General features: G+C 45.4%; 1 protein-coding gene across 4 annotated transcripts in view; it reads left to right on the top strand.

The window, feature by feature from the left end:
- dpp6a (dipeptidyl-peptidase 6a) overlaps positions 1 to 27,326 on the top strand; it is a 918,316-nt gene that overhangs the window by 244,515 nt on the left and 646,475 nt on the right. Inside the window, exon 1 of one of the 4 annotated variants that reach the window (XM_078424682.1) lies at positions 6,771 to 7,099. The exons of the other annotated variants lie outside the window; for them this stretch is intronic. Coding sequence (XP_078280808.1) covers positions 6,917 to 7,099 — 183 coding nt within the window. The 5' untranslated portion in view covers positions 6,771 to 6,916. Of the gene's footprint in view, positions 1 to 6,770; positions 7,100 to 27,326 lie in introns of those variants that run through there. 4 annotated transcript variants of the gene reach the window in all.

A 27,326-nucleotide genomic window follows, 5' to 3' on the forward strand; every position in this document is an offset into this window, starting at 1 on the left:
TCCAATCCCCTAATTATCTTATATGTTTCAATAAGATCCCCCCTCATCCTTCTAAATTCCAGTGTATACAAGCCCAATCGCTCCAGCCTTTCAACATACGACAATCCCGACATTCCGGGAATTAACCTAGTGAACCTACGCTGCATGCCCTCCATAGCAAGAATATCCTTCCTCAAATTTGGAGACCAAAACTGCACACAGTACTCCAGGTGCGGTCTCACCAGGGCCCGGTACAACTGTAGAAGGACCTCTTTGCTCCTATCTACATTAAACTGCATCTGCCATGTATCCGCCCACTCACACAACCTGTCCAAGTCACCCTGCAGCCTTATTGCATCTTCCTCACAATTCACACTACCCCGCAGCTTAGTATCATCTGCAAATTTGCTAATGGTACTTTTAATCCCTTCATCTAAGTCATTAATGTATATCGTAAATAGCTGGGGCCCCAGCACCGAACCTTGCGGTACCCCACTGGTCACTGCCTGCCATTCCGAAAGGGACCCATTTATCCCCACTCTTTGCTTTCTGTCTGTCAACCAATTTTCTATCCATGTCAGTACCCTACCCCCAATACCATGTGCTCTAATTTTGCCCACTAATCTCCTATGTGGGACCTTGTCGAAGGCTTTCTGAAATCCATGCTGACTCGGAATGATCCTGTTACTGCTATCCAAATGCTCAGCAATTTCGTCTTTTATAATTGACTCCAGCATCTTCCCCACCACTGATGTAAGACTAACTGGTCTATAATTACCCGTTTTCTCTCTCCCTCCTTTCTTAAAAAGTGGGATAACATTTGCTATCCTCCAATCCACAGGAACTGATCCTGAATCTATAGAACATTGAAAAATGATCTCCAATGCTTCCACTATTTCTAGAGCCACCTCCTTAAGTACCCTGGGATGCAGACCATCAGGCCCTGGGGATTTATCAGCCTTCAGTCCCATCAGTCTACCCAAAACAATTTCCTGCCTAATGTGGATTTCCTTCAGTTCCTCCATCACCCTAGGTTCTCCGGCCCCTAGAACATTTGGGAGATTGTGTGTATCTTCCAATGAACTGGCCTCAACCTTCGTCCTCACCTCTTCAACATCCAACAATGGACCATTGGTGCCAGCTCCGATCTGTACTGTACCTTTTCACACCTTGTTGTGAGGCAAATGAAAATTCCAATTTCCTTAAACTTTATTTAAGCTTTAAGCAACTCATTTCTGTAATACACATCTTCAAAGCGTCTGGAAATTGTCGCTGATTCCGCAGGCCTCGCCCGCCCGAGAGTCCCGCACTTCATTCTCCCCTCCTATTTATACGTTGAGATGGTCAGGGGGTTTAGTATGTCTTGATGACCGTCGCAGCACAGGAGCATCAGGAGATAATGGTGTTTCAATAGCTGGTGGTACATATATTGCTTGGACATCAACTTCACTCATATTGTTATTTACATTTTCAATTTTAGAATTACTTATAGAAGTTTTCATAGGGGATGATGGGAGTGTTGAAGGAAGTTCTCGATTAATATTGTCAAGGAGTGATGGAGCTGATGGAGAAGATGGACATGGTGCAAGGTCACGAAGTGAGACAGTTGACTGACGTCCATCCTGATAGTTGATAAGAAGGGTTGACATCAGTCAGTTCAACTTCATCAACAAAGGGCTCATTCTTATTTGATCGGACATATCGACGAAGCAACAAGGGCCCAGGGCTAGTCAACCATGATGGCAGAGAAGTATCATATCATATCATATCATATATATACAGCCGGAAACAGGCCTTTTCGGCCCTCCAAGTCCGTGCCGCCCAGCGATCCCCGTACATTAACACTATCCTACACCCACTAGGGACAATTTTTACATTTTACCCAGCCAATTAACCTACATACCTGTACGTCTTTGGAGTGTGGGAGGAAACCGAAGATCTCGGAGAAAACCCACGCAGGTCACGGGGAGAACGTACAAACTCCTTACAGTGCAGCACCCGTAGTCAGGATCGAACCTGAGTCTCCGGCGCTGCATTCGCTGTAAAGCAGCAACTCTACCGCTGCGCTACCGTGCCGCCCACTACTAGTACCACTAGAAGGACGCCGTTTGAAGTTAAAGAACCGCTCATGTGGAGTAGTATTGGTAGCGGTTGACAGTAGAGATCTGATGGAGTGTAATGCATCTGGTAGAACACATTCCCACTGCCGATCTGGTATGTCATTTGACTTTAAAGCCAGTTTCACTGCTTTCCAAATGATTCCGTTATACCTCTCAACCTGACCATTTCCAATAGGATGATATGGTGTTGTTTTACTTGTTGCAATTCCTCTATTGGAAAGGTAGTCCTTTAAATCTTTTGACATGAACGAGGTGCCCCTATCAGAATGTATGTAACTTGGAAATCCGCAGAATGAAAACAGTTGATCTAAACATTTGATAACCGTAGCAGCGGACATATTTGGACAAAGGAAAGGCAAATGGAAACCTCGAATATTCATCAACTATGGTAAGTATATAAACATTTTGAGAGGAGGATGGTAAAGGCCCTTTGAAGTCAATACTCAAACGTTCCATAGGTTGAGTAGCTTTGATCAATCTTCCTTCTTCAGGACGGAAGAACCTTGGTTTTAATTCAGCACAGATTGTACATGAAGCACACGTCATCTTCACATCTTCTGTAGAGAAAGGCAAGTTTTTGGAATGAACATAGTGTAACATATGAGTGACTCCAGGATGACACAGCCTATTGTGAAGATCAGTGAGTGCAGAAGAATGAACAGGCACAAAATGCTCGAGTTAATGCATCCGGAGCAACATTATCCTTAGCAGGGCGGTACTCAATTGAATAACTATATGCAGATAATTCAATCCTCCATTCATGAATTTTACTGTTTTTAATCATCGTTCGCTTCCGATTATCTAGCATAAAAGCTACTGAACGCTGATCTGTTATTTAAAGTGAAGTGCTGACGAGCAAGGAAATGACTCCATTTTCTCTGCTTCAATAATTGCTGTAGCTTCCTTTTCGACGGGTGGGTAAATAATTCACTACCTTGGAGAGTATGAGACATGAAAGCCACTGGTCGTCCTCCTTGATTTAATGTTGCTGATACTGCTAAATCAGAGGCATCACATTCAACAACAAAGGGGAGATCCTCATCGACGGCGTGTAATGTCGCAGATTCTAATTGTTTCTTTAAAGAAGTAAAGGCACCAATTGCTGTAGAGTCAAGGGGGAAAGATTTTGCTTTAATCAAAGGTTGAATTTTGTCAGAGAAATTTGGTATCCATTTAGCATAATATGCAAACATGCCAAGAACCCTTCGTAGAGAGTTTAATGTAGCTGGAACAGGTATCTCTTGGAGTGGGTGGAGTCTTTCTGGATCAGGCTTGATCATATCATTTCCAACCCAATAAGCAAGAATATTAATTGATGACACTGATATTATTGACAGCCTCATTTAATGTTAGATTTTTAGAATGGACAACTTCTAAAAACCGTTGTACATTTTTGTCATGTTCAGCTTGGTCTTTTCCTGCAATCGTTATATTATCAAGATAAGGGAAAGTATCTTTAAGGTTTTCTTATTCAAAAAGTTTGTCCATCTCTCTCTGAAAAACTGCCACACCATTAGTGACACCAAAAGGAACTCTGCAGTAGTGGTATAATTTTCCATTTGCTTCAAAAGCAGTGTATTTCTTTTGTGATTCTTTCAAAGGAATTTGGTAGTAAGCACTTTTTAGGTCAAAAGTAGAGAATACCTTATACTTAGCTAATGTATTGATAATATCTTCTATACGAGGTAATGGATATGCATCAAGCTCCGTGAACTGGTTTATAGTTTGAGAGTAATCAATGCAGAGTCTCTTTCTATGTCTCTCCAAGGGGTCCTTAACCATGACAACTTGTGCCCTCCAAGGGGAAGAGCTGGGCTCTATGATCCCTTCTCGTAAAAGATTAGTTATTTCTGTGCTGATAAAGTTTTTGTCATCCTTACTAAAATGTCTTGATTTTGTAGCAATTGGCTTGCACTTAGAGGATAAATTAGTGAATAATGAAGGACATTCAACAGATGCAGCAGAAAAAACACACAATACTGGTGGCTTTGACAATACAAGATCAGGCATAGTTCCTTCATACATTATTTGAAGTGATCTGTGCTGTTTCTGAAAATCCTGACCTAGAATTACATCGCTACACAAATTTTCCATAATACCAAGATTTATAACTAGTTTTGTTCAGAATAAAGTCTACAATACAAGATCCAATAATTTGAGTATTAAATGTCAGAGCCATCGAAATTTCTCTATTTGAAGGAATTATAGTTAGATTTAGTCGAGACACAACTTGTTCACTTATAAAACTTTCTGAACTGCCAGAGTCAAGTAGTACATTAAGTGTATGGCCATTGATAGATACTGTTGTAGCTGCATGAGACAAGCTTTGAGGAAATGCAGCTGTAATTGCACATAAGAAGGCATATACATGGCAGCAGTCACACTTTTAGTAGTTGCTTTGGACTTGCATACTCTAGAATAATGTCCCTTCTTGCCACAACTATTACAAGTTGCCCCTCGAGCAGGACATATCTCTCTATTATGAATATTACCCCTGCAAAAGTAACACTTCCTTTTTGGATAAGTATATGCTGCAGCAAGGGCACATTTATCAGTATAAATTGTTTCAGCTTGCTCCATGTTAGTACTTGGGTGAGATTCTTTTGTAGTAGTTGCAGCAGAATACACATTAGATGAGCCATAAGCATCTGAATTTCTCTGAGCCAAGTCTAATGAGTAAGCTTGATTGTAAGCTGACTGTAAATCCAAGGTTTTGTTTTCTAATAGTCTCTGTCGTATTAAAGGCGATGCCAAACCATTGATAAACGAGTCTCGAATAAGTTCCTGTCGATATTGATCAGCTGTAACTGCTTTGAAGGCACAGTCTTTACTAAGTCTTTGACGTTCTTGTAAAAACTCATCAAGTGACTCACCAGATTTTTGTTTACGAGTAGCAAGGAGGTGTCGAGCAAATATTACATTGGGTGTCTTAACGAAGAGTCTGCTTAGTACATCAATAGCAGAATCATAAGTTGCACATTCCTCTATGTAATCATATACATCATAAGAGACAGAGCTTATTAATGTCCTGAATTTGTCTGGTGCATTGTCGCCACACTCATCAAAGAAGTTATTTAGTGTACGAAGCCAGTGCTTCCATTCCTTTGCTGCAGTAGGTGAGTTGGGATCCAGATCCAAGCGTTGTGGTTTCAATAGTTTCTCCATCTCGACGTCACACTGCTTAACTTCTGAGATTGAGTTGCTTAAATTGTTGTGAGGCAAATGAAAATTCCAATTTACTTAAACTTTATTTAAGCAACTAATTTCTGTAACACACATCTTCAAAGCGTCTGGAAATGATCGCTGATTCCACAGGCGTCGCCCACCCGAGAGTGCCGTACATGCGCACACTTCTTCACACCTCTAGTTTAACTCTCCCACGATTCTCAGTCTGAAGAATGGATCCAAAACGTCACCCATTCCTTCTCTCCAGAGATGCTGCCTGACCCGCTGAGTTACTCCAGCATCTTGTGTCTATCAGCAAAAAAGCAACAAATCTGTTACCAACATATGGGGGGGGGGGGGGGGAGAGACAAAAGCCTTGCTCACTCCAATGTCATCTGTGTGTTAACCCTTTGTTGCACTGAAATGGAAAAGCGGGACACTTGCCCGCAGAAGCTCTTATGTCCCATCTTTCTCTCTCCCCTCTCCTATCCCCTCTCCCTCCTCTCTCTCTCTCTCTCCTCTCCCTTCTCTCTCCCCTCCCTTGTAACTTGGGGGGTCGCAGACTGATACCAGTCCCGGGCATTAGAGGAGAGGAGAAGAGACGAGGAGTAAAGCTGGTCCCGCTTCTCTCTTCCCCCCCCCGTGTTGTTCCTGCGAGCTGTCACACTGTGTTTGTTTTGAAGCGGGGCAGCGCTGTGAGACCAGACAAGGCAGGGGAAGCGGAGGGGGAGAGGGAGAGGGGGAGAGGGAGAGGGAGGGAGAGGGAGAGAGAGAGAGAGGAGCGCGGCGTGTCCTCATTGCAACAAACCCGCGTGAGGAACCCCTCCCACCGCCGGCCCTGGTGAACCCCCCTCTCCTCCTGCCGCATGTTGAAGGAGACCTGAACGCCTCCAACGATTGCCTCTCGATCACCATCAGATGCCGGAATACTACCGTTAGGCCTGGCTCCATCGAGAAACTCCCCTCCCCTCGCCTCCCACCACACCTGCCTCTGCAATCTCTCTCTCTCTCCTCTCCTCTCGTCTCCTCTCCTCTCCCCTCGTCTCCCCTCTCCTCTCCTCTCCTCCCCTCTCCTCTCCTCTCCTCTCCTCTCCTCTCCTCTCCTCTCCTCTCCTCTCCTCTCCTCTCCTCTCCTCTCTCTCCCTCTCCCTCTCCCCCCTCTCCCTCTCCCTCTCCCCCCTCTCCCTCTCTCCTGTCTCCTCTCTCCTCTGCCGCTCTCTCTCTCTCCCTCTCTCTCCTCTCCTCTCTTTCCCTCTCTCTCTGCCGCTCTCTCTCCCTCGCTCTCTCCTCTCTCCTCTCCTCTCTCTCCTCCTCTCTCTCCTCCTCTCTCTCTCTCCTCTCCTCTCCTCTCTTCCCCTCTCCCTCTCTCTCTCTCTCTCTCTCTCTCCACTTCCCTCTGTCCTCTCTCTCTCTCTCCCTCTCTCCTCTCTCCTCTCCTCTCTCTCCTCTCTCTCTCTCTCTCTCTCTCTCTCTCTCTCTCTCTCTCCCTCTCTCCTCTCTCCTCTCCCCTCTCTCCTCCTCTCTCTCTCCCTCTCTCTCTCTCTCTCTCTCTCCTCGCCTCTCTGTCCTCTTTCTTCTCCGCGCTGGGCCGGGCCGACGAGGCGAGGTAGAAGTTGCCCGAGCCCTTGCACTTGACTCCCAGAGCCGACTTTATGGCTTCGCTGTATCAGAGGATCACTGGGCAGATCAACACCTCCAGGTCTTACCCAGCGCCCGCTGAAGGCAGCCACCTGCTGGCGGCCCAATACACCGAGGACGACACCGCGGGCAAAGCCGCACGACCCCTGGAAGAGAAGAACCCAGCCCGCTTCCAGTACCAGCAGAGCGAAGGCGATGTGAGAACAATCTTCATTTGTTTACTGTTGTACATGCGTGTGTCGCCGGGTGTCGATGTGCATATGTGTGTGTGTGTGTGAGCGAGAGGGACTGGGGGGTCTCCTTATGTCTGTACTGTCCCACAGGGCCCTTTTGCCTTCAACCCCAATCCTTCCTCTTTCTTCCTACTCCGCTCTCCTCCCCTCCCCTCTTCTCCCCTCCCCTCTTCTCCCCCCCTCCTCTTCTCCCCTCCCCTCCCCTCTTCTCCCCTCCCCTCCCCTCTTCTCCCCCCCTCCTCCCCTCTTCTCCCCCCCTCCTCTTCTCCCCTCCCCTCTTCTCCCCTCCCCTCTTCTCCCCTCCCCTCTTCTCCCCTCCACTTCCCTCCACTCCCCTCCCCTCTTCTCCCCTCCCCTCCCCTCCCCTCTTCTCCCCTCTTCTCCCCTCCCCTTCCCTCCCCTCCCCTCTTCTCCCCTCCCCTCCCCTCCCCTCTTCTCCCCTCCCCTCCCCTCCCCTCTTCTCCCCTCCCCTCCCCTCTTCTCCCCTCCCCTCCCCTCCCCTCCCCTCCCCTCCCCTCTTCTCCCCTCCCCTCCCCTCTTCTCCCCTCCCCTCCCCTCCACTTTCCCCTCCTCTCCTCCCATCTTATCCCATCTTCTCCCTGTTCCTCCCCTCTCCTCCCGACTTCTCCCCTCTCCTTCCCACTTCTCCCCTCTCCTTCCCACTTCTCCCCTCTCATCTCCACTTCTCCCCTCTCCTCCCCTCCGCTCCCATCGCCTTTAACCTTACACTTAAGTGTCCCCCCCCCCCTCCCCCCGCGTTGTTTCAAGTTGCCTGGCGTCAAGTTTCCTCCTCTGAGCCGCCAACTCCCCCGTCTGGGTTTGATATTTGTGGGGGTTAATGCACCACCCCTCCTGACTGAGGCAAAGGTCGGGCTCTGCTTCATCTGATACGCTCATCTGAAGCGGGGCACTTTGATAGACATTGAGACGATGGTGATCCAGGGGTTGCGTGGCCTTGTGTTGCACATCTCATGCAGCGGCGTGCTGCTCGCTGCCGTGCAAGCCTCGGTTATGTGTCTAAGAAGTTGTGTTTGCATATCGCCTTGGCAACCTCTACATCTTCCCTGTCTGCAGATGTCCCCCCTGGTCAGCACAGGGGTTAAATTTCTTGGCTACAATTGCACCGGGTCGAAATGACAGAGGAGATGGCCGGCGAGTGCAGTTCCCCGTACAGTTGCATTGTTAGATTGGCCAGCGACGCTGTGCATTTTGTTACAGCTGATGGCGAGAATAAGAAGTCATTCAGATTTATCGTTCCCTTCAGGCTGACTGGTCATAGCCGGATAGTTTATTACAGGATCTATCTTTGTTTAAAATGCCTGTCACGCTGTGAATCCCGTGCTCACTGCATATATAACTGCAGTTTTCTTTCCTACATTCCTAAACACAGAAATAAATAAATTAATAAATATGTATTTCTGTGTGTAGGAAAGAAAACTGCAGGTGCTGGTTTAAATCGAAGGTCGACGCAAAATGCTGGAGTAACTCAGCGGGACAGGGCAGCGTCTCTGGAGAGAAGGAATGGGTGAGGTTTCGAGGAAGGGTCTCGACCCGAAACATCACCCTTTCCTTCTCTCCAGAGACGCTGCCCTGACCCGCTGAGTGACTCCAGCATTTTGTGTCTATACTTGCGTGTGTATCTGTATACGCACATATGTGTGTGTGTGTATGAGGGGTGTGAGTGTATGTATGTAAATATCTATGTGTGTGGGGGTGTGTATAATTATAAATATCTTATTTTAGAACATTTCTGTCTCCCTGTGCTAAAGGGGGATCAGAATATTTAATATCCGCCTACCTTTTCCCGCGCGTATTTGTTTTTAATCTACTGCAGAAAAAAAAGCTGCTGGCAGTTTTGATTTGTATTTGAGATCTAGTTGAAAGGTGGAGACCCGCTTTAATCTGGTTGCCAGATACACTAAGGAGAGGAGAGGGGGGAAGAGGGGAGGGGAAGAGGCATTTATCCTTATTCCCCCCATCCCCGCCCCCTAGATTTGAAACTTGACTAGCAAAAATAGGGACGCAGGAGGCTGTTGTTGTTGTTGTTGTTGTTGTCCTTACCACAACTAACTACCCCCTCCTGTCCTTTGAGAACCGGACTTCCAGCTTTAATTTCGACAAGCTGTTCCAGAAACAGCCCTTCAGCCACAGAAGGCATTAAAATGTACGCTTGTGTTTCCAACCGCACGCTAAGTAGCTTCTAAATTGCACTGAGATTAATGTTTTAAAGTATAACATTGCCAAGTTAGCGGGTGGCATGTGCAAAAGAGACCATGGGAGGCAGAATTATCTTTGCTCTTTTTTTTTTTCAATTGCACTTTAACCCTTTCGATGGACAAATGACTTGAAATTAATTCAAGGTCAGATTGTCAAACATACGGAAGAGAATGGTGGGAATATAGTGTCAATATATCTATTAGCAGCAGGTGTCGCTTTCTACGTCGCCAGCGTTGTGCTTCCACCCGGAATACTAATCCTGGCTAGTTTCGGGTAATACAGAAGTTTAGGCTGGATTCTCATTTGGCTTTGCATTCAACCAGCGTTAGACCTCTGATGGTCAGTGTCGCTGGCAAAACGACTATTTATTACCCATTGCCAATTGCCCCGAAGGAAGGGGTGGATATCCATGTTCCTGTCACCATTTGGAAGCTTCGGGTGGATACGCTCCCATTGTGCAGTTGGGTAGAGAGTTAGAGGATCGAAACAGATCAACAGGAATCCCTACATTTATAAAACCATGGAGTGACACAGCTTGGAAACAGGCCCTTCGGCCCAAGTTGTCCATGTTGACCTAGATATTACATTACATTACATTACATGAGTCCCATTCCCCCATGTTTGGTCTATATCCCTCTAAACCTTTCCTATCTATGTACCTGTCCAAATATCTTTTAAATGTTGAAGTACCAGCCTCAACTACCTCCTATGGCAGCTCATTCCATATGCCCACCACACTCCGTGTAAAAAACAAAATGCCCCTCAGGTTCCTAGTAAATCTCCCCCCCTCTCACCTCAAACCAATGTCCTTTAGATTTTTTTTTTAGATTTTAGAGATACAGCGCGGAAACAGGCCCTTCGGCCCACCGAGTCTGCGCCGCCCAGCGATCCCCGCACATTAACACTAGGGACAATTTTTTTATTTTTAACATTTTACCCAGTTAATTAACCTACATACCTGTACGTCTTTGGAGTGTGGGAGGAAACAAAAGATCTCGGAGAAAACCCACGCAGGTCACGGGGAGAACGTACAAACTCCGTACAGACGGCGCCCGTAGTCAGGATCAAACCTGAGTCTCCGGCGCTGCATTCGCTGTAAGGCAGCAACTCTACCGCTGCGCCACCGTGCCGCCCAGTTCTTGGTTCTTGATTTTCCTCCTCTGGGTAAAAGACTGTGCATTCACCCTATCTATTCCCCACATGATCTTATACAACCTCGATAAGATCACCGCCCAGCCCCCTGCGCTCCAAGGAATAAAGTCCAAGCCTGCCCAATAGCTCAGGCCCTCAAGTCCTGGCAACATCCTCGTAAGTCTTCTCTGTACTCTTTGCAGCATAACAACACCCTTCCTAAAGCAGGGTGACTACAACTGGACACATTACTCTTAAGTGCTGCTTCACCAAAGTCTTATACAATGGTAAGATAACATCCCATCTTCCATGCTCAATACCTTGACTGATGACTTTCAACAAATCCGGCCACTTTGTGAGATGGAGGACAGGAGAGGTGTTGCAGCCACCTGTTGCCACTTGCCTTCTTGTTGGTAGAGATAAAGGGTTTGTGAGATAGAGTTGAAAGTTCAGGAGAGTTATGACCATGCATCTTATACATGGTGCTGACTGTAGGTATCTTACACAGTGAGTTTTTTTAACCAAAGACACAGTGCTAGTCGAAAAGACCATTTGTCCTGAATAGCATTCAGTTCCTGGCATATTGTTAGAGTTGGCGCAGTGGTAGAGTCGCTGTCTTACAGCGCCATAGACCCAGGTTCGATTCTGACTGCGGGTGCTATCTGTACGTTCTTCCTGTGACCGCTTGGGTTTTTCTGTGGGTGTTCCGGTTCCCTCTCCCACTCCAAAGACGTGCAGTTTTGTAGATTAAATGGCTTCGGTAAAATTGTGAATTGTCTCTGCTGTGTGTGGTAGTTCTAGTTTACTGGTGCTAGTGATCATTGGTCGGCATGGACTCGGGGGTGGGGGGGGGGGGGGGGGCGAAGGGCCTGTTTCCATGCTGTATCTCTAAAGTCCAAAGTCTAAATTTAGACAAGTGAACACCATTCTTCATGCTCTTTGCCGATGGTGGAAGCGTTTTGGCATTTTACTCATCTTAGACTTAATCTCTGAGCTGCTCTTTTTGGGGAGGGGGTGAGAGCACTGTGATTATTCCAGTTACATTTCAGGTCAATGGGCCCTTACCGGATTTGGAAAGTGGGGGATCCATCTGTGGTTCTGCCATTGATTGCGTCTACGACACACCTTTGACACGCTCAGCACCATGCCATAGAGTCATGCAGCACAGAGGCAGGCCCTTCACACCATCAAGTGGACACCTACGCTGATCCGATTTTCCAAAATCACACATAACATAGAACAGTACAACCCCAAACAGGCCCCTCAGCTCACATTGTCCATGCTGAAGATGGTGCCAAGTTAATCACCTCTGCCTACATGTGATGCACATCCCTCCTTTCCCTGCATATCCATGTGCCTTTCTTAAAGCCTCTAAAACATCACCAGCATATCTGCTTCCACAATCACACCCGACATCACGTTCCAGGCACTCATAACCCTCTGTGTAAAAATAACTTGCTCCACACATCTCCTTTAAACCTTTACCCTCTGGCCTTGAGCTATGCCCTCAAGTGTTGGACATTTCCACTCTGGGATTAAATCTCTGACGATACACCCTATCAATGTCTCTCCTAATTTTATACATTTCCATCATCTCCCCTCATCTGATGTTGCTCCAGAGAAAATCGCTCATAATCCAGGTTTGTCCAACCTCTCCATTTTGCTAATACCCTCTCGGCGAGGCCCTGGCTCTTAGCCTGCTGTGCCTTGGCGATATAAGCGTTCATCCAGATACTTATCAAACGTTGTGAGAGACTTTCCTCCAACACCCACTCAGAGTGCGAGTTCCAGTTTCCATCTGCTCCTTGGATAAGAACGTTCTTCTCCAGACCCCCTCTCCCCCTCTTATCAGAAGCGATGCTCTCTACTCTCTGCCATTTGGAAAGGTCTCTTCCCATCCACACAATCTACAGCCCTCATGACTGTCGTTGCCACAGCATCCTAGATGTTGCCTAGCTCTCTGCAAGTCGGTACACACTGTTTCATTACATAAGACATTATTGCAAGGCACTTCAGGGGAATGAGCATTGCAATCCTAATTTTGACCTTATGCTCATTGCAAGGTCGTCGATGAGACAGATATATATTAACCACCCCTGTTAATTACTGCTATGCAAATAATTATGCATTGTGTAATCTATTAAAGACATTTAAGCCAACCAAGCGTCTAATATTTTCTTGCGGCACCAGGGCCTTTTTTTCAATGAACAGCTTTGAGCCCATTTTTACATGGAAGCTGCTGTGGCCACAGTTCATGATTAATGATACCTCATTAACAGCGAAACCATGCCAATAACTGTGATTCAGTCTCGTCACTACAGAATCTAACATGTCATTGATTGGTGTAGTCTGTCCTCCATGCCAATTGCTGTGCAATAAAATGAACAAAGGTTGGAGCTTGATATTTTTGTAGCACACTCTCATTTCGGAGTTGACCCCTGTGTTTTTTTTGTTTAAAATCTCTCCTCTTTTGTCTGCCGTTGCCATGGTAACTATTTTCAATATTATCTGCACCCTCTTTTGTACGGTAAACCCATTAAATCTAGGTACTTTTTTTGAGGCATGCGTTTAAAATAAATGCTATTCATCACAATCCATTCACTCTCTTTAAATTAGTTGTATTTTCAGCAGCTGAGCAGGTGAAGTATGATCAGGCATAATTTTGTAACACAGAGACCAGTCACGAATATAGAAATTGGTAAATACCATTCATGTGAAACCTCCAGATAACGTTAGAAATCGCTTGCAGTTTTGTGTTTAGCACCAATTTTCGTGGGTACCAAGGTTGAATTTTACCTTGAACTCAGTCTCGGTGGCTGTTTCTAAAATGCACAATCTGGTTCAAGATATTTATTAAATGTTGTTTTGGCTGTTGACCCACGGCCAGCCAACAAGATCACTCATTTACTTGTTTTGTGATATGCTTCACACGCTTGTGTAGGATGACAACATAACATTAAAATGACATGTTTCATATATATATGATGATTGTATTAATTCCCAATAATCAACTGGATATTAATTTTCATCAAGCCCATATTATTAATGTCAGAGTTATTCATAGCTTTCACTGTCATCAAGTGCAAGGAGTAAGGTACTTGTTTTTTAAAGTCCTCAATGATTTTCTCCCAAACTATCACAGTGCCTTGTAGTGAACAGTAGATATGCCGGGGCAGCTTTGTAATTGCAAATTATTATTTTATCTCAAGTTGGTTTTTGGAAATAAAGCTAATTAGAAACATTATCACTTCAGGAAGCCTTGTATTGTGGTAAAGATCTGAAATCCAGCAGATGTGAAGAGAATAAATGATTAGTGCATGACATCCACTTCTAGATCTACATTATACGAAGGATGTTGAGACCATTTAGGTGAGATTATCTCAACCTAGGTTTCTACCTTGGAGCAAAGACAAATAAAGAAAATTATATCAGAAATATCCAGGATTATGAAGTGGTGCAGATTAACTGGTAGCATTAAAACTTAACTGTACATTGAAGGAAGTTATTGTGTTCAATGAGGGAGAAGGACAGGGGAGTGCATCTAATTGATGACTATTTACAAAAAGCATTGTCACCTGCACCAATATCCCTTGGAGATAGAAGAATGGGAGATGATCTCATTGAAACATATACAACTCTTATGAGGCTTGATAGAATGCAGAGAGGATGTTTTTACTGTGGTGAGCAGCTGGTAACACACTCTTGGAATAAGAGGGTACGGGACTGGGTTAAGGAGACATTTTGCCACTCAGCATTGTGACCTGTTGGAATTCACCGTTTAGGTTTATTATTATCATGTGTACCAAGGTTCGTTGAAAAGCTTTGTTTTGCATGCTATCCAAATGGGTCAGATAATATGATAGATAAGTACAATTAAGTTAAACGCAAGTACAATAGGTAGAGCAGAGGGGAAGACAGAGTGCAGAATATATTTCTCAGGATTGCAACGCATCAGTTCCGTAGACAAATGTCTGCAATGCGATAGAGATGAATCAGATAGTGCGCTAACTTTCAGAAGGACCATTCACAAGCCTGATAACAGAGGGGAAACAGCTGTTCATGAGTCCACTGGCGCTTGCTTTCAAGCTTCTGTATCTTTTGCCGGAAATGGAACAGGAGAAGAAGGAATGACCGGGGTTGGACAAGTCTTTGACTATGTTTTTGCAAGGCAACGTGAAGTGTAGATGGAGTCAATGGGGGAAGTGTGGTCTGTGTGATGGACTGGGCTACATCATCAACTCTCTGCAGTTTCTTGCGGTTTTGGGCAGAGCTGTTCCCATACAAAGATATCATGCAACCCATAAGTATGCTTTCTTTGGTGCATCTGCAGAAGTTTGTAAGAGTCATTGGAGACATGCCGAATGTCCTGAGTCTCCTCCAGCACTAGATGCGTTGGCGTACTTTCTTGGTTGTTGTATAAATGTGGCGGGTCCATGAGAGGTAATATTATCATCAAGGGACTTGAAACTCTCATCTTTTTCGAGGGTGGCACAGTGGTGCAGCGGTTGAGCTGCTGCCTTACAATGCCAGAGACCCAGGTTCAATCCTGACCTAGGGGGTTATGTCTGTAGGGAGTTTGTATGTTCTCCCTGTGACTGCATAGGTTTTCTCCAGGTGCTCCAGTTTCCTCCCACATTTCAAAGATGTACAGGTTTGTAGGTTAATTGACTTCTGTAAATTGTCCCTAGTGTGTAGGATAGAACTGGTTCATGGGTGATTGTTGGTCGACATGGACTCAGTGGGCCAAAGGGCCTGTTTCCATGTTATATCTCCAATCCAAACTAAAACTAAACTAAGCACTGGGGCACCATTCCCTCCGTCGTTCTCTTCTCTCTTTTTTCTCTTTCTCTTGCACGCGCACACACACACACACACACACACACACACACACACACACACACACACACACACACACACACACACACACACACACACACACACACACACACACACATACACACACACACACACACACACACACACACACACACACATACGCGCACACACACACACACACACATACACACACACACACACACACACACACACACATACACACACATACGCACACACACACTCATACACACACACACACACACACACACACACACATACGCACACACACACACACACACACACACACACACACACACACACACACACACACACACACACACACACACACACACACACACACACACACACACAAAAACACAAACACAAACACAAACACACACAATCATTTTCGCACACTCTCATTCATCTCTTTGGATATGACATTCCTTGCAGTGAATTTCTTTAACAAAGCTTTTGGTCACCAGTACTAATGACCCACTTTGTGGCTCAGCATCAGACCTTGTTTGCAAATGTTCCTGTGAAGCTTCTTGATTTGATTCATCACATTCAGGATGCTATATGAATGCCACCTTATCCATCTGCCTGCAGGCTCTTACTGCACAGGCTGTAAAGTGCTAATGTCATTTGTGATTGCCGTCATGCATCAAACCAATGGTCTCTGTGATGAGGAGTTCATGCACAACACTCCCTACTCTCTCGGAGCAATTCACCTGATCAATCTATTTAATTAGATACAGCAAAATGTTTAAGACTATAAATCATTTTTGATCAATTCTTTCATTTATTTTTTGGATGCGATATTAAATCACGATCGAGTCCGATCATTCAGATGGAGGTGAAATATCTCCTGACACTAGTTCAAAGATGAACCAGGGAGAGATGTAAGGCCTTGTAATATTTATTCCTGAACCAACAACACTAAAGCAGAATATCTGGTTGCCTTCAAACTCTACTGAAGGCTGCGCTACCGGAGAAGAATGTGCAAGCTGGAGGGCACCAGTACAGCCAGTGGGAGCACCGTCTTTGAACTCCAGTGATCTGTGTTCGATCCCGACCACGGGTGTTGTGTACGTGAGGTTTGCACATTCAGTCTGTAACTGTGGTGCTCCGGTTTCATCTCGCACCACGAAAATGAGTAGCCGCTGTACGTTTGTGTGCGGATGAGGAGGAGTCAGTTGATGGGAATATGCTTATGAAGTGCAAACGTTAGTAGAATTTGGAGAGGGGTGGGGTGGTGGTGGTTGGGGGGTGGATGGGGGGGGGGGTCAGCTGATGGGAATGTGTGGAAGATAAAGTGGGCCAATGTTGGATTAATGCAAAAATGGGTGTTTGATGGTTGGCATGGACAGTAGGTGATGCACTACTGTACTATCATGATGTGGCATGATATAAATATCGGATTTCTATTTTGTGTTGTTTCCAAATATCCAGAAATATCTGCATTTGTAGCCTGGAGGACATAGAATGAGGAATTTATGGAGAAGTGCATAATATGTTGCCTGGTTAGCTGTGGTACAAATGTATAACCTTGGAGATATTTAGCTGGAAGAGCTGCTGCCGCACAGCACCAGAGACCCGGGTTCGATCTAGAGCTCTGACTGTGTGGAGTTTGCACGTTCTCTCTGTGACCGCGTGGGTTTCCTCTGGGTGCTACAGTTTTCTCCATATCCAAAAGAAGCTCTGGCTTGTAGGTTAATTGGCCTCTGTATACTTGCCCCTAGTGTGTAAGGAGTAGATGTGAAAGCGGGATAGCATAGAACTAGCGCAAAGAGGTGGCTGGTGGTCAGTGCAGACTGAAGGGCCAGTTTCCTTGCCATATCTCTCCGCTGAACTCCACTCTGATGTTCTACAAAGGTCCCTTGGAGAAAAAAAAAAGTATTTAATTGACTAGTATGGGTGATTAGTACAGCTGTCGGGTTATGGAGAGAAGGCAGGAGAATGGGGTTGAGAGGGAAAGATAAATCAGCCATGATTGAATGGTAGAGTAGACTTCTGGGATTAATATAGAAGGTGCAGGATCAGTTCATTCCAAAGAGGAATAAAGATTCTAAGGGGAGTAAGAGGTGACTGTGGCTGACAAGGGAAGTCAAGGACAGTATAAAAATAAAAGAGAAGACGTATATCATAGCAAAGATGATCGGGAAGCCAGAGGATTGGGACTCTTTTAAAGAGCATCAGAACATAACTCGAAAGGCAATACGAGGAGAAAAGATGAGGTACGAAGGTAAGCTAGCCAAGAATATAAAAGAGGATGGTAAAAGCTTCTTTAGGTACGTGAAGAGGAAAAAATAGCTAAGACAAATGTGGGTGCCTTGAAGACAGAAGCAGGGGAATTTATTATGGGGAACAAGGAAATGGCAGACGAGTTGAACAGGTACTTTGGATCTGTCTTCACGAAGGAAGACACAAACAATCTCCCAGATGTTCTAGTGGCCAGAGATCCTAGGGTGACAGAGGATCTGAAGGAAATTCACATGAGGCGGGAATGGTGTTGGGTAGACTGATGGGACTGAAGGTTGATAAATCCCCAGGGCCTGATGGTCTGCATCCTAGGGTACTTAAGGAAGTGGCTCTAGAAATCATGGACGCATTAGTGATCATTTTCCAATGTTCTGTAGATTCAGGATCAGTTCCTGTGGATTGGAGGGTAGCTAATGCTATCCCACTTTTTAAGAAAGGAGGGAGAGAGAAAACAGGAAATTATAGACCAGTTAGCCTGACATCGGTGGTAGGAAAGATGCTGGAGTCAATTATAAAAGAAGGAATTGAGGAACATTTGGATAGCAGTAACAGGATCGTTCCGAGTCAGCACGGATTTACGAAGGGGAAATCATGCTTGACTAATCTTCTGGAATTTTTTGAGGATGTAACTAGGAAAATGGACGAGGGAGAGCCAGTGGATGTAGTGTACCTGGACTTTCAGAAAGCCTTCGATAAGATTCCACATAGGAGATTAGTGTGCAAAATTAGAGCACATGGTATTGGGGGTAGGGTACTGACATGGATAGAAAATTGGTTGGCAGACAGGAAACAAAGAGTGGGGATAAATGGTTCCTTTTAGAATGGCAGGCAGTGACTAGTGGCGTGCCGCAAGGCTCGGTGCTTGGACCGCAGCTATTTACAATATACATTAATGACTTAGATGAAGGCATTAAAAATAACTTTAGCAAATTTGCAGATGACGTAAAACTGGGTGGCAGTGTGAAGTGTGAGGAGGATGCTATGAGGATGCAGGGTGACTTGGACAGGTTGTGTGAGTGGGCAGTTGCATGGCAGATGCAGTATAATGTGGATAAATGTGAGGTTATCCAGTTTGGTGGTAAGAACAGGAAGGCAGATTATTATCTGAATGATGTCAAGTTAGGAAAGGGGGAAGTACAACAAGATCTGGGTGTCCTAGTTCATCAGTTACTGAAAGTAAGCATGCAGGTACAGCAGGCAGTGAAGAAAGCTAATGGAACATTGGCCTTCATAACAAGAGGAGTTGAGTATAGTAGAAAATAGGTCCTTCTGCAGTTGTACAGGGCCCTAGTGAGACCACACCTGGAGTATTGTGTGCAGTTTTGGTCTCCAAGTTTGAGGAAGAACATTCTTACTATTGAGGGAGTGCAGCGTAGGTTCACGAGGTTAATTCCCGGAATGGCAGGGCTGTCGTATGTTGAAAGACTGGAGCGACTGGGCTTGTATACTCTGGAATATAGAAGGATGAGAGGGGATCTTATTGAAACACATAAGATTATTAAGGGATTGGACACGCTAGAGGCAGGAAACATGTCCCCGATGTTGGGGGAGTCCTGAACCAGGGGCCACAATTTAAGAATAAGGGGTAGGCCATTTAGAATGGAGATGAGGAAAAACTTTTTCACTCAGAGTTGTGAAGCTGTGGAACTCTCTGCCTCAGAAGGCAGTGGAGGCCAATTCCCTGGATGCTTTCAAGAGAGAGTTAGATAGAGCTCTTAATGATAGCAGAGTCAAGGGATATGGGGAGAAGGAAGGAATGGGGTACTGATTGTGAATGATCAACCATGATCACGGTGATTGGCGTTGCTGGCTCGAAGGGCCGAATGGCCTACTCCCACACCTATTGTCTATTGTCGATAGACTTGATGGGCCGAATGGCCTAATTCTGTTCCTCTAACTTATGTACTTAAGAACTAGGTATTGGTACAACTACTAAAGCTGAGAAATTACTTTTATTCTTTGATACGGAGGCCAAAACTATGAAATGGTGATCAAGGTTAATTATTTTTGATTGGGATTTATGTGCAAATAACTCAAATGGTTCGAATCCGATTAAAAGTAAACAGGTGTTATTTTATTTGCACAAAGGTTTTCATTCTGTCAAACCAGTTTTATGATCATCACCAAAGATCTCAGAGTGGAAATGAAAGTGGTAAGTTGATGGCAAAATCCTCGTATCCCCTGCACTACTATCGGGAAGTGTCACTGGATCCCATGTTAGGCATTATACTTTCACAAGTACATTTCATTACTGCGCTCGGTCTGAAAAGTAAATAGCATTTTCTGTGCGGTTTGACAATTAATTTAGAGTTAATGTATAAGGGTATAAGTAGGCTACATATGCCTAATCGAATGGGCACCAGTGATACAGTGAGCAAAAGGACACAGTGTTGGAGTAACTCAACGGGTCAGGCAGCATTTCTGGCGGACGTGGATTGGCAACTTTTGGTGTCGGGGCTCTTCCTCAGACCCTCATACAGCGAGCTGTTAGTCTTCCAACATGAAGAAAATCTGAGATAGACACAAAAAGCTGCAGTAACTCAGCGGGCTTGGAGAAATGGAATAGGGTTGAGCCCCTTCTTCAGTCTGAAGTTACTCCAGCTTTTTTTGTGTCTACCTTCGATTTAAACCAGCATCTACAGTTCCTTCCAACCACTGGGAGCTGTCCAATATCGCAGGTGCTGAAAGCTGCCTGAATCATTTGCTGGTTGGACATGCCGATTGCAAGGCGGTGTGTGGTGCGATCAGAGGGTATGTATAACAATTAAGGACCGAACAGAGGATTTGGGTGCAAATAAACAAATTACTTTGCAGTCAGTCGCTTGTGCTGTAAGTAGGGAGTTGATCAGAGAGGTTAGTTTGTCTTTGGTGGTAATTACCCGGCTTCACTTGAAACCGAGTTTCACCTGTTTCCCTAGTGTCAGTGAATGTGTGGCTTTTTGCAGGGTTGTTCACATCGAAGCTTCTTTTAACACATGGATTTAAAATCTGGCTATCTAAATGTGTATTGCTGAAAGGAGGTAATGTGTGACACATGCTCGAATGATATCATCAATGTTTGACGAGTTAGCTCAGGAATCCGCAAGCATCCTCTGTAGGTACTGGATATGTATATGCCCTGATCAGCAATCAGTGATAAATGATACATTAGAAGTTATTAATTTACTATTGATTTACTCTCTGCTATTGCTTTTTTCCTGGAAATATATGTCAAAACATTAAAATGTTGTCAAATAATCTTTCATTCTGAATGAATCCTCTGCGATTGTTAACAACATTGATCTTCATGAAAATCAATATCACGTAGGGATAAGGCTGGCATATTTTAAATGGATAATATCAAAATATCCGCATGCTTTATTAGGGCTAAATAGTAAATGACAACAGTCAACATGTTGACATAAGATTTTGTTTATCACTCATTTCTTATTTCCCTAATATTCCTTCCAGCTGAATGCTATGGTTACCGGTGGCACAGTGGTAAAGTTGCTGCCTTATAGCGCCAGAGTCATGGGTTCAATCCTGACTACAGGTGCTGGCTGTACGGACTTTGTACTTTCTCCCTGTGACCATGTGGGTTTTCTCCGGGTGCTCCGGTTTCCTTCCACATTCTAAAGCCATGCTGATTTGTAGGTTAATTGGCTTCTGTAAATTGTCACTGGTGAGTAGGATAGAACCAGTGTACCTGCGGACACGGTGGGCAGAAGGTGCCTGTTTCCATGCCGTACATCTAAACTAAACTAAACTAATCAATCCATCAACCTTATTCCCCCATCTATTTCCCTGGAATCCTTTCTTTGTCACTTGCCATCCAGCTCCCCATCCTCCAACATGAGGGGCTATTTATAACCTACAGGCCAACATGTCCCTGGGCAAGTAGGAAACTGGAGCAGCTGGAGGAAGCCCACAGGACCACAGGTAGAACATTGAAAGTCCATTCAAACACCATGAGGACAGGATTGAACCTGAATCGCTGGACCTCTGCAATAGCAGCACAACCTGCTGCACCTCGAGATCACCATGTTTGGTAATTATTGAGGTGTTTTGCCATGCATCATCATCATCTGAGGAGTTGCAAATGGAATTTGTCCTACCACCTGATTTAACAATGAAGCATCTGAAGATGTTTGAGACCTTAAAGTGCTGGAGTAACTCAGCGGATCAGGCAGCATCTCTGGAGAACATGGATCGGTGAGAGGGTTCAGCTCAGGACTTTTCTTCAGTCTGAAAAGGGGTTCAGACCTAAAACCTATCACCGATCCATGTTCTCCAGGGATGCCGGCTGACCCGTTGCGTTACTCCAGCACTTTGTGTTTTTTTTTTTGTAAACCAGCATCTGCAGTTCCATGGGTATTTACTGACCTCAGATTTATCAATGTTAATGGGCTAATTCTGCTCCTATGATTTATGAAGTATGCCTTATGTCTTGTTTCTCGCACTATCTACTTGTGTTGGCTCTTTCAGGGAGTTATGGACTTGCACTCCATATTGCACAGAAGCACAGATTAATAGGTTCGTGATTAGTAAAGGTGTCAAAGGTTATGGGGAGATGGTGAGAGAATGGGGTTGAGAGGGAAAAATAGATCAGCCGTGATCGAATGGCGGAGTAGATTCGATGGTGCTGAATTAAAACCAGATTCCCCCTTGTATCTGCATCTGTTTGGAAGCTGCAGGAAGCATGCTTTCATTCGCCAGACACCACAAGAAGTACCATGTCAGAATACAGTTATCAAAAAGGTCTGTCAGGCCTTTCGGGAAAGTAATAATTCTCATACTCACTAGAGCATCCCAAGTCTTCTCAGAGTTGCTTACGGAGCAGTGCACATTTCTTAGGAACATCTATGTCTATGAATTTGTGTGTCATCATGTGAAGCCACATAGTAAATGCTTCTGTAGAACCAAGGAATTGCTGGTTTACACAAAAGGACACAAAAGTGCTGGAGTAAATTCATAAGTCATAGGAGCAAAATTGGGCTATTCGGCCCATCAAATCTACTCTGCTATTCAATCATGGCTGATCTATCTTTCCCTCTCAACCCCATTCTCCTGCCTTCTCCCCATTACCCTTGAACCCTTACTAATCAAGAATCTGCCAATCTTTGCTTTAAAGCACCCAATGACGGACTCCACAGCCATCTGTGGCAATGAATTTCACAGATTCACCACCCTCTGACTAAAGAAATTGCTCCTCATCTCCTTTCTAAAGGTACGTCCTTTTATTCTGAGGCTGTGCCCATTGGTCCTATAGTCCACCACTACAATTGACCTACAAACACACATGTGTTTGGAATATGGGAGGAAACCGGAACACCAGGAGAAAACCCACACGGCCACAGGGAGTGCGTACAAACTCCACACAGACAGCGCCTGTAGTCAGGATCAAACCCAGGTCTCTGGTGCTGTAAGGCAACAACTCTACCACTGTATCACTGTGCCACTGTATCACCCTAAGTTTGTTGTGAGACACGATCAGTTTAAGCGAGAACTTAACGTTCAATGGTCCATTACTTGGAATTAAAAATACGTTAAGTTACAATTTACACATGTTTGAATTTCTTTACCGCATACTAAACCTGACAGTGCAAATTGCAATCCTCCATGATTGTGAATGTCATGTACTAGCAGTCAAAGAGTCCTGCCAGCGCAAAAATAGATTCTTTGGACATTTGACAAAAATGGTACTAGTTCCAACATGCTTAAGTCAGCTGAATAGGAGGCTGCCTGGTGTTATGTGGTATTATGAGAGTCCATCACCAATGCTACAAAGCTATCATAACAATAAGCAGCTTTGGGATGTATTGCTCGGGTGATGGTAAACAAAACAATGCATCAAGCTCCTTGGTTAGACCTTAGCCAGAATATTATTCCCATCAAAGATTCCCTCACAGTCTAAATGATACATGAGTCTTGGAAAAGGTTCAGAGAAGCACAACTAAATTAATGGCTGGCTTATAAACCTAAATTATGAGGACCTACCACAATAAAAGTAGCTTTCAGTCTTAACATCCATAACATACATTTCAAATAGATCTGATTAAGGTTGTTTTTAATTAAAGGAACTAATTTTGTCCTTGTGTAATGCGTGTGAGTTCAGCAGGTCATGGAGTACCCAGGGGATATGAATCTAGGTTACGTACACATAGAGCTGACTCAGATGCTGGCTGTTGTAACTGAGTTGTTGAGCAATGGAGCAAGCTGTCTACATCAGCTGCGAGGACAGATTCTCTTCAAACATTTTAAAAGGGGACGAGTGATTGTCAATGCAGCTCCCAAAAGGGCTTCATTCACCTGTGCACTCCTTTTTGTTGGAAGAAATAAAGAACTGCAGATATCGGTTAATACACAAAAGGACACAAAGTGCTGGAGTTACTCAGCGGGGCAGGCAGCATCTCTGGAGGACATGGATAGGTAACGCTTTTGGTCGAGACCCTTCTTCAGATAGAATTGACCTGCAATATTAACACTTTTTCTCTTGCTACAGATTCTAACATCTCACCCCCCCTTTCTCCCTCCCTCCCGTCTCCCCCCCCCACTTCCCCCCTTCCCTCCCTTGTGCTCCACTTGGACTCCCACCTATTTATCCCTCCAATCACCCCCTCCCCAGCTTCTCTCTGACTTCACAATTCTCAACTCCCCAAACCACCTTATCTCTGAACTTTGTTCTAATCATCTGAGTGTCAAAACCCCGCTTGCCTATTACCTGCCACGCTTTGTCCTACCTCCCCCCTTTTCCAGCCTCCCCCCCCCACCGCCCCCTCAAATCAGTCTGAAGAAAAGGTCTCGACCCAAAACTTCACCTATCCATGTTCTCCAGAGGCGCTGCCTAACCTGCTGGGTTATTCCAGCAATTGTGTCCTTTTTGTTTGATGTGAGTCTGATCTGTATTCTGCACTTTGCATAGCTGCAACAGTGGCACAGTGGCACAGCAGTAGAGTTGCTGACTTACAGCGCCAGAGACCCGGTTTCAATCCTGACTACGGATGCTTTCTGTACGGAATTTGCACGTTCCCTGGTGTGTAAGATAGAACTAGTTTACGGGTGATTGCTGGCTGGGTAGTTGACCTCTGAAAATTGACTATTCTGCAGGGAATGGATGTAAAACGGTGATAACATAGAACTAGTGTGAATGGGTTTCAATGGTCAGAGTGGTGTAAGAAAATAACTGCAGATGCTGGTACAAATCGAAGGTATTTATTCACAAAACGCTGGAATAACTCAGCAGGTCAGGCAGCATCTCATGAGAGAAGGAATGGGCAACGTTTCGGGTCGAGACCCTTCTTCAGACTGATGTCAGGGGGGCGGGACAAAGGAAGGATATAAGTGGAGACAGGAAGATAGAGGGAGAACTAGGAAGGGGAGGGGAAGAGAGGGACAGAGGAACTATCTAAAGTTGGAGAAGTCAATGTTCAAACCGCTGGGCTGCAAGCTGCCCAGGCGAAATATGAGGTGCTGTTCCTCCAATTTCCGGTGGGCCTCACTATGGCACTGGAGGAGGCCCATGACAGAAAGGTCAGACTGGGAATGGGAAGGGGAGTTGAAGTGCTCAGCCACCGGGAGATCAGATTGGACTCAGTGGGCCAAAGGACCTGCTTCCAGGCTGTATCTCTAAACTAAACTAAGGTACAGTCGCAAACAGTACCTTGGCAGATTGGTTTTATGCCGAATGGCCTAAATCTGCTACTATGTCTTATGACTGTAATGGAAGCAGAGTAGATTACACTGAGGCAGTACAGAGTCGCTGTGTTTCCAGTGCCATCTTGTATCCTGGGAGTTGCTAAGCCGGTGTTGCTGGGGTCGGCCCGGCCTGGCGATGCTGCTGATGTCCTCCTCTGCTGCTCCGTGCCCCTGCAGGCTGCGCCCGATCTACACGCACGTCAGAACTCTGTGGAGCCTCCAGTGGTGCCTGATCCAGGCGATCACCAGGACACATTGACCTGCTGCCTCGCTGCCTTTATGTTGCTGCACCTCGGCCACCGCTCCATCTCAGTGCCCCCATCGCCAACCTCGCACCCCCCCCCCCCCCTAGCACCTCCAAAGTGCAGGAGGCGAGTCTACCATCCTCTCCAATATCAATACTGCAAGCCCTCGTTGGAATTGGCATGTCTTTCTATCAATTTTAGCGGGATATATAGATCAGCTACCGAACCGGGTGGAGAAATAGCCGACTGCGTTTAATCCGAGTGAGTGTGAGGTGTTGCACTTTGGGAGGTCAAATATACACACAAAAGGACACAAAAGTAGTGCCGGAGTAACTCAGCAGGTCAGGCAGCATTTGTGGAGAACGTGCATAGGTGACGTTTTGGTTTGAGACCCTTCTTCAGACTGAAGGAGGGGCTTGACCCGAAACCTCTCTTGGAGTTGCTGCCTTACAGCGAGCGGTAGCAGCGCCAGAGACCCGGGTTCGGTCCCGACTACGGGTGCCGTCTGTAGGGAGTTTGCACGTTCTCCCCGTGACCGCGTGAGTTTTCTCCGACATCTTTGGTTTCCTCCCACACTCCAAAGGCGTACAGGTTTGTGGGTCAATTGGCTTGTTTTGTGTAAGTTGTTCCTAGTGGGTGTAGGTTAGTGTTGATGTGCGGGGATCGCTGGTCGGCGAGGAATCGGTGGGCCGAAGGGCCTGTTTCCGCGCTGTATCTCTAAACTAACATAAAGTGCCTTGGAGTGTCCAGAGCTTGAGAAAGGTACGAAAGAAAGCATGTTAATTCCTGAATTATGATTGAGTTTTTTACTATCAATTAGCATGAGAATAGTAACAGGAATAAAGAAAGAACCATAAGAATGCTGCCAGCAGGAGTTCTTTGCCTGGCTTCTAAAGACAGACTAATTTAATGCCTTAGTACTGATTACCCTTTGGAACAGATGGAGGGGAGTGATTTCAACGCAGCAAAGCTTGGTCTGGATCGGGTTTTTAATCGTTCAGAGTTTAATCTGAAATCAATTGGGATGTTAAGTATTTGCTTTGTGAACAATCCTCAGAGTTCCTTTCTTCTATACATGTTACCAGGAGTGAACAGGGCTGCAGAACTGAGGCAAAACCAGCTCCTCCGTGATTTTAGCGACTGGCGGGGCAGGTTTGAGAGGCAGGATGACGAACACCTACTCCTCAAAGGACACAAAGTGCTGGAGTAACTCAGGGGGTCAGACATCAACTCTGCAGAACATGGATAGGTGACATTTCAACTCGGGACCCTTCATCAGATGGAAAATATGGAACTGCAGATGCTGATTCACCAAAAGAAGCACAAAGTGCTGGAGTAACTCAGCGGGTCAGGCAGCATCTTTGTAGAACATGGATAGGTGACGTGACAGAAGGAACTGCAGATATTGGTTTACACCAAAGGACAGAAAAGTGCAGGAGTAACCTGGCAGGTCAGACAACACCTATGGAGAACATGGATAGGCAACATATCAGTTCAAGACCCTTCTTAAGACTGACCGAAGGAACTGTAGATGCTTGTTTTTCAAAAAGACAGGTCCCGATGGGTCATGCAGAAGGGTCTTGACCCTAAATGTCCGGAGGAGATAGTTGAGAGAGGTACTATAACAGACCTTAAAGACACAAAGCAATGGAGTAACTTAGCGGGTCAGGCAGCATCTCTGGAGAACATGGATAGGTGACGTTTCGGTCCAGAACCCTTCCTCCCGACCCCAAACATCATCTATCCATGTTCTCCAGAGATGCTGCCTGACCTGCAGGAGTTTCTCCAGCATTTTGTGCCTTTTTGTGTAAACCAGCATCTGCAGT

The sequence above is a fragment of the Rhinoraja longicauda genome, chromosome 2 (genome assembly GCF_053455715.1).
Source record: "Rhinoraja longicauda isolate Sanriku21f chromosome 2, sRhiLon1.1, whole genome shotgun sequence".
NCBI lineage: Eukaryota > Metazoa > Chordata > Chondrichthyes > Rajiformes > Arhynchobatidae > Rhinoraja > Rhinoraja longicauda.